Source organism: Mycteria americana, chromosome 3, assembly GCF_035582795.1.
Source record: "Mycteria americana isolate JAX WOST 10 ecotype Jacksonville Zoo and Gardens chromosome 3, USCA_MyAme_1.0, whole genome shotgun sequence".
Classification (NCBI taxonomy): domain Eukaryota; kingdom Metazoa; phylum Chordata; class Aves; order Ciconiiformes; family Ciconiidae; genus Mycteria; species Mycteria americana.
Window position 1 is genome coordinate 65,965,151 of NC_134367.1, and position 7,958 is coordinate 65,973,108.

Genomic DNA, 7,958 nt, shown 5'->3' on the forward strand with positions numbered 1-7,958 from the left:
TGTCGGCCCACCGGCGTGGGAGTTCCCGCCGACTTCCACCCCGGTGTGAAGCGGGGGAGCCCGGCAGCCCGCACACACCGGGGGACGCCTGGGCCCTCGCTGTCGGGGTTATCGCTGCTTCCGAGGCGGGGCGGCTCCCGAGCCACCCAAGGAGAGTCGCCAGCCTCCTCCGGCCGGGTCGGAAAAGTGGTGGCAAACCCCAGAGCGATCCGCTACGGCGCCTTTCCTCAGCTTCCAGCCCCAGACAAAGGCGAATCAGGCAGCTGGTAATTCATTTTTTTATTTTATTTGGAAAGCTCATCCAGAAACACTGGTCAATAATAAATATATCGATAGTTATCAAGAATATATAAAAAATAAAGACACGGTGTTGTCTTTGAGGCCCTAACCAAAACCAACCAAACAAACGAAATGAATAACAACCGTCTTTCAAGCAAACGCCCAGGAAAACGTACCGAAAGGGAAATAAACAGCAACAAAGATTCCGATTTAGTTACACAAGTCACTGATCTGGCAAGAGCCGCCCCCGCATGCAAAACCAAACCAAAGCAAACCAAACCGAAAAAAAAGCAGCAAACCAGAACAAACCCAAAGCCAACAAGAGAAATAAGCGAGAAGGACCCCGGGCAGCTGAACTGGCACACTTCGCCGAGAGCAGGAGACGGGAGATTTGGCAAACCAGCCCCGCAGGAGGGCCGTGCTGTGGTTTGCGCTATTTCCCTCTCTCTTTTTGTTTGGTTTTGTTTTAAGCGGACATCAGCTCTGGGAAAAAAAAAAAAACCAAACAAACCACCCAAACCAAAACAAACCAAAACAGCCACAAAACTTTAGTGAATTCGCTCGGAGGTCCCTGTTGCCAGGGGAGCCGCCCGTGGCCGGTACCCACGGGTGGCGAGCTGCGGTGGGAAGCGTGCGTGCCCTCTCCGGGCTACGGGGGGCCGCCGCTGGGCTGCCGCAGCCGGGTTTGGAGCGGGAGGTGTCGGAGGAGTCGCCGTGCGAAAGGAAAGAAAGGAGAAGCCCGCAAAAAGAAGGAGAAGAAGCCCCATACCGATCTCATCGTCTCTTAGTGGCTGCGAACACTACAGTGACAACCATGCCTTTTTTTTTCCCCTTTTGCATCCATTTTAAGGAATTATTTACATTTGATTACCATCAGCGGCATTCTTCATTATTATTATTATTATTATTATTTATTATTATTATTATTATTATTCTTTTTACAACAGGGACTTTTTGTTCCGGTTTAGTATAATAAGAAAACATCGCCCGAGGAGCCGGCTAAGACATTACCTTTGCAAGGTCCTTACTACACTAATCCCGTGTTACAGGGGGGTTGGCGGGGCGGGGGGCAGCGGGGGCAGGTCCGGCGGCGGCGCGGGGGGACCCGACCGCAGCCCCCTCCCCGCCCGTGGGAGCGCCGGCTCCGGCGCAGCCCCGGGGCCCGGGGGGGCCCCGCCGAGTCACTTCAGGAGGTCCTTGGTCTCCCCCGAGATCCTGGCCATGTTGGAGGCGGTGAGGGCCGAGAGGTGGGGCGGGGGGGGCATCTGGCAGATGGTGCAGGGGCAGGGCAAGCCCGCCCAGTGCTGGAAGCCGCTGCCGAGCTGCAGGGCGGGGGGGGTCGAGGGGGTCTTGAGCAGGGAGTGGGGGGGCCGGATGGTGCCGATGGCCGGCAGGGAGGCGGAGAGGGAGGAGGAGGTGTTGGCGGAGGACAAGGCACTGCCGAGGATGGGGTGCACCTGGTGCACGGCGCCGGTGGCGTGGGGCGGGTGCCCGGCGGAGTGTCCCACCGTGCCGCAGTGGAAGGCCGAGTGGTGCCCCCCGTAGATTTCCCCCACCAGCCTCTTCATCTCCTCCAGGGAGCTGGTGAGCATCAGGATATAGTTTCTGGCTAGCAGGAGGGTGGCGATTTTGGAGAGTTTTCTCACGGAAGGTCCGTGGGCGTAGGGCATCACCTCCCGCAACCCGTCCATGGCGAGGTTGAGGTCGTGCATCCTCTTACGCTCCCGGCCGTTGATCTTCAGCCGCAGCTGCTGCAGGTCCTGCTCCGAGAGCTGCTTCTTGATTTTGTACTTGCTGCCTTCCCCTCCGGCCTTGGAGCCGTTCCTGGAGAGGCCTTCCCCGGACATCTTCTGCACCAGGTCGTTCTGGGTGGAGGAGACGGGGTTGAGCCGGCTGTCCTGGTGGTGGTGATGGTGGTGGTGGTGGTGGTGGTCTCTCAGGTACATCTCATCCATGTCTGGCGAGGAAGCTCTGCTGGAGACAGAGCTGGAGTCAGAATTCATTGTATTCGGGCTTCTGAGCAAGAAACTCTTCCCTGCTCTGGAGGTGGCGGAACAAGACAACTCTCCTTCAAAAAGCGACGAAAACGCAACGAAAAAGAGACGAACGGACGGCAGGCTCTGCCAGCGAAGGGCTGGAAATGCTGGAGGAAGAGGAAAAAAGCCCCTCAGCCCCCTCTCTCACCAGTCTCTCCTCCCTCTCTCTCCCCCGGTTACTCAGCCTGTTTACAGGATGGCTAGTTAGTGTATGCTTGGACTAACCTCAGCCTGAAAAAGAGGGGCTTTTATAGAGCTGCAGCAGAGAGCAGAGACAAAAGGAGCCCTCCTATGTATAATGGTCTAGTTAGGATGACGTGCCATTATTCAGGGCGGTGCGCTTTGACTGTCCCATTTAGCAAGGACCCCTATTCATATTCATTGTGGTGCCACCCGGGACACCTCAGCCACGGACCATCAGGAGTCAAGGAGACACAAAACCCCTCTGATTGACACCGCACACTCATCGCTCCGTGTGCGCGCCATCTCCTCCCCCTGCTCCTCATTTCCAATATAAAACCGCATCCCGTCTACAGTAGGGAGGCGAGGGGCTGCGGGGGGCTGCGCGCCTGCTCGGGGCCGGCGGGGAAACCCCGGCCGCGGGCGGCAGCGGGCAGCGGCGGCCCGGGGAAGTCCCCCCGCTCCGGCGGGAGGGGCCGGGGGACGTCGGTCGCCCCCGTCCTGCAGCGTGCCCGGCTCCAGGCGCGGCTCCCCGCTTTGTTCGCATTGCCCTCCCCCTCCCCCGGTCCCCCCGGCCGGGGTTCGTGGTGCGGCACCGGCCGGCCCTCGCCCGGCCCTCGCCCGGCCGGGCTGGCCGCGGGCGACTCGTACCTGGGTCGCCGCTTTGTTTAAACGAGCGATGACTCGGGCAGCCTCCGCGGGGAGATGCGCGCTGGGAAACCCGCCTCCCCCGGGGCAGCGACTCCCTTTAAATAAACGGGGAGAGCCGGGGTGCGGCGGCAAGCCGGTGTGCGCGGTGGCGGGAGGGGCTGCCGGCCGGGAGGGCCGGCTCGGGGGCGGGCGGCAGCCCCCGGGGCTCCGCTCGCCCTGGGCTCCGGCGGGAGGGCGGCGCGGCGGGGCGGCCGGAGCGGCCGTCGGCGGGAGCGAGGGGCTGCGCTCGGGGCCGGGCCGGGCCGGAGGCAGGCGGGAAGGGAGCCGGCCCCGGGGGGCAGCGCCGCGAAACAGCCCCAGGCGATCGCGCCAGTAAGTAAACGGGCTCCGGGCACCGGCCGCAGCCCGGGCGGGAGCTTCTCTTGCCGGCGGCGGGGCGGGTGCGGGGCGGGCAGGGCTGGCGGGCCACCTGGGGCAGGTGTCACCGCGCTGCTCCCGGCCGCGCTGGGCGTCCGCGGGCGCCAGCTCTGCCCCTGCCCCGGGGCGGGCCGAGCCTTCTGCCGGGCCGGGGGGCAGGAGAAGCCGGCCTGAGCCATGTGCGTGCCCGGGGAAGGGAATGCGGTCCGCCTCCGCATCCGCCCAGCCCCGGTGGTGCCTACGCGGTGGGTGCGGGGCCGTCAGCCGGGACGGGGCGGGAGAGACCCGCGGCGGGCGGGCCCTGGCGCTCCCGGGGCCGGCCCGGGTGCCCCCGCTTTCCCGGGGGGAGCCGTCGGGCTGAGTTTCCACCTGCCAACAGGCGCGTAGGGCCGAGGAGAAACCTCCTTGGCAGGACTCCGCTCCTCCATAGTCTGCAGGCCCGGAGGAGAGCGAGGAGCCGGGAATAGAGGGACACTTTCATCCGACTGAGTCTAACTGTGCTCAGTCTGCTGAGCAACATTAGGGCCTTCTGATTTCAGCACTGCCAGTAAATCCCGTCGTGAGAAGGAGAAGAAACGCGAAGAGAAGAGAAGAGAAGAGAAGAGAAGAGAAGAGAAGAGAAGAGAGAAGAGAAGAGAAGAGAAGAGAAGAGAAGAGAAGAGAAGAGAAGAGAAGAGAAGAGAAGAGAAGAGAAGAGAGAGAAAAAAGGAAAGGAAAGGAAAGGAAAGGAAAGGAAAGGAAAGGAAAGGAAAGGAAAGGAAAGGAAAGGAAAGGAAAGGAAAAGGAAAGGAAAGGAAAGGAAAGGAAAGGAAAGGAAAGGAAAGGAAAGGAAAGGAAAGGAAAGGAAAGGAAAGGAAAGGAAAGGAAAGGAAAGGAAAGGAAAGGAAAGGAAAGGAAAGGAAAGGAAAGGAAAGGAAAGGAAAGGAAAGGAAAGGAAAGGAAAGGAAAGGAGAAGAGAAGAGAAGAGAAGAGAAGAGAAGAGAAGAGAAGAGAAGAGAAGAGAAGAGAAGAAAAGAAAAGAAAAGAAAAGAAAAGAAAAGAAAAGAAAAGAAAAGAAAAGAAAAGAAAAGAAAAGAAAAGAAAAGAAAAGAAAAGAAAAGAAAAGAAAAGAAAAGAAAAGAAAAGAAAAGAAAAGAAAATAAAAGAAAAGAAAAGAAAAGAAAAGAGAAAAGTTTAGGAGAATACATCAGAAATAACCGAACGCGACCTCGGCTTACCCCGCTTCCGCCGCTAAAGCCGTAAACCCACCCAGCCTTCTCCCCCAGCTGCGAGGTCTGCCGGGCAAACAGGCAGGGAACTTGGCCGGGACCGGGCCCCCAAGCGCCGTCCCCTCCGCGCCCGCGGAGCCGGGCGCCGCCGGTCTCCGCACCCCGCGGGGGAGACGCGGGCGGCCTCCCCTGCCCGCAGGGCCGCTCTCCGGGGCTTCCCGGGGGCTGCCCGCTCCTCCCTCCGCCCTTCCCTCCCGCGGGGCCGGGGGACGAAGCGAATGAACCAAACTTGTCACGGTGGCGGCGGCGGCGGCAGGACAAGGCGCAGGACGGGGGAAAAGCCCCGGGCCCGCGGCCGGAGGCTGCCCGGCGGGCGGCAGCTCCCACCCCCCGTCCCCGCGTCCGCCGCTCCGGAGGAGGCACGCAGCCCGGTTTGGGGGAGTTGGAGTCCGACGAGGACAGAGAAGAGGAAGACGAAAAGACGCCGTCGGGGGAAGCAACAGGAGGGGTCCCGTCCTCCCCTCCGGCAGGGAGGGCTGCTCGGCGAGCCCCGCTCCCCTCCGGGCCGGGGGCTTCGTCGGGACGGGGCCGGGGTCGATACCGGCCTACGGAGCCGCCGGTGCACGGCGGGGCGGAGAGGGGCGGGCGCTGGGACGGGAAGGAAAAGCCAGGTCGTCACTCGGAGGAGTATTACGAGTATTTCTTCTCTCGCCTTCCCGGCGATGTCGCTGCTCCCCCACGCTCCCGGCTCGGCTGGTCGGGCCAGTCCCGCCCGCACGGCCGCAGCATCCCCCTCCCGGGCCGGGGCGGCGGGGCTCGGCTCTGCTCGCAGTCGCCTTAGGGCAAAGGAAGGATTCGGGGAAGTAACGCGAGGTTAAACCCCGGGCACAGGTAGCCTCGCCAGGGAAGTCGTTTCGGAAAAGGGGAGCACTGCTCCAGCACGATTGCTGGTCGGAACATCGCCTGGCGCGTCCCGCCTACCCTGCGGCTTTCCTTTGCCGCTTTTATTTGCTGATGCTGGAGAGAGATAGAGGGAGGGAGAGAGAAAGAAAAAAAGGAAGGAAAAAAGAAAAAAGAGAGAGAGAGAGAAAGAAAGAAAGAAAAAGGAGAGAGAGAAAGAAAGAAAGAGAAAAAGAGCAAAAAAGCGAAGAAAATAAAGAAACATTGAGAGAGAAAGGCAAGGTCTCAGCGCAGCAGAGCGGTGCGTGGGAAGTGCCACTCGTGGGCGCAGCCAGGTGGGAGGACAGCCGCCCGGACACTTGCTGGCTGAGCCCGCGGAGAGCGGCGGAGCCGGGCCGGCGCGTCCCGGTGGGTGCCCCGGGTGCCCCGGGCCGGGCTGGCCGCGCCCGCCGCCGCCGCCTCTCGCCAGCCGGGCGAGTGCCCCTGGCCGGAGGGGTGGCCAGGGGCATTTCGGAGAGGGCTGCGGAGGAGCTCCGGGCGTGCCGCTGTCCTCTTCAGTCAGCAGCAAAACTCCCCCCGGCGCCGGCAGCAACGAAATTAACCCCCGGGAGTCAGAAAATCGAACGTTTTCCTAATCGGGGCGTAGGAGAAGGGCGAAAACGGTCGCCGAGCGGTAGCTAAATCAAATTAACGTGCGCTCCCGCGCCTTTTAATTCCTGTTTTCCTAAAGGCAGAGAGGTTTGGTGAGGGAGGGAAACGTCTTTCCTCTGGAAAGGCGTACTGCTCCGGAGTGCGGAGGGTATCCGGCGGGAGAGCATCCCGCACAGCCTCCGCGCCCGCATGGGACGGGCCGTGGGGAACGCCGCCCGCTCCTATCGTGGAGGGCAGTCGTATCGTCGCGGCGCGACCGGCCGCCGGCGGCGGCTCAGGGGGCAGGTTTGGTTTTTAGAGGCTTCTCGGAACGGAAATTGTGCGCTTTCAAACACGGGCTTTTAATTAATGGATGCACTTTAAGGCAGTGTCCGATTTTGAATTCTCATAGAGTTTGGCACGGAAATTGGATGTACTTGTCCCTTGCGCAGCGTTACTATGACAGAATATTAAATCTTGCGCTTCCCTTGACTTTTTTGACCTGGCCGGCAGCACAGAATCGGATTCGTGATACGAAGACTGGTTACATCAGTATTACGTATTTTTCTTGTGGGTTTATTAGAAGGCTGCTAGCTTTTATGGTTTACGGCTATTAGTTTCTGCTGTCTCCGCTTGCTTTTAATTTAATTCGGACATTTGACAAGCGTGGTTTCTCGGTGTTAGGACTGCAATGAGGCAGTTGCCGGTCCTGTCGGGGGAAGCCAGAGCCCCGCGTTAGGAGGAAGCGCTCGGCCGGCCGCCTGTAGCCGGGCGCTGCTGCCGGCGGGCTGCGCGGCCGCGCACCGGGGGCCGAAGCCGAGCTCTGGTGGCTCCCGAACGGCGTTCGTCTCTTAGGGAGGACAGCCGAGGTGCCCTAGCCGCATGCTGGCTTTGCTGGGAATGTGCTACTGGATTACAGCTAGACTGACGGTCTAATTCAGGCTGGTAGTATCCCGCCATCCGGCACTTCGACGTCGCCGAAGGGCTGAAAGGCTTCTTTTAGTTCTTGTGTTTACCGCGAATTTGCTTCCCAGAAGTAGGGCAATACGAGGGCGATGTCCAGTTGCCTTCTGACTGGAAAGGGATGAGAAGGCTGTCCTGGGCTGCTGCAGTCACGTTCTCCAGTCAGATAAACCCGGAGATAATATTCCTCTGCCCGGATACAGGAAAATTCTTCAGAATACCTTCCGGATAAACCCGGAGATATCTCTGGTCAGATAAACTCTGCCTGGACACAGGACAATTCTTCTCCGTTCGTATATTTTCAAATTCGTGGGCAACAAGGGGTCAGAACAACATTTTCCCCCGCTTATCAAGTATGAAACTGGAGCCCTTACTCAGACCTTTAAAGCATCCTGCGGATGACGACAGGATCGGGTCCAGACCAGGCACTGCTTCTGGGGAGAACATACCCTTAAAGGCAATAACTGCTGGGCATTCCAGTGCAGCTCATTAAGGGTGGCATTTTATTTTCTGTATTTAAATACTGATTTGCAAAACTTCTGGGAAAAATATGGCATAAAACCTCCGTAATAAAATTTAAAATGTCAAAGGCTAATTAATTAGAGACGTGCAAATTGCTAATCCTCTGATATATGACATTTGCTACCAGAAGCCTGAAATTAGTTTCTGTAAACAATAAAAACCACTTACTCAA

At 59.4% G+C, this 7,958-nt stretch overlaps 1 protein-coding gene across 1 annotated transcript; it reads right to left on the reverse strand.

Moving 5' to 3' along the window:
- Window positions 1-1,460: 1,460 nt before the first annotated feature.
- OLIG3 (oligodendrocyte transcription factor 3) lies at window positions 1,461-2,282 on the reverse strand. Its single transcript, XM_075497354.1, has one exon. It carries the CDS (start codon window positions 2,280-2,282, stop codon window positions 1,461-1,463), a length of 822 nt encoding a protein of 273 aa, XP_075353469.1.
- Between the last annotated feature and the right edge of the window lie 5,676 nt (window positions 2,283-7,958).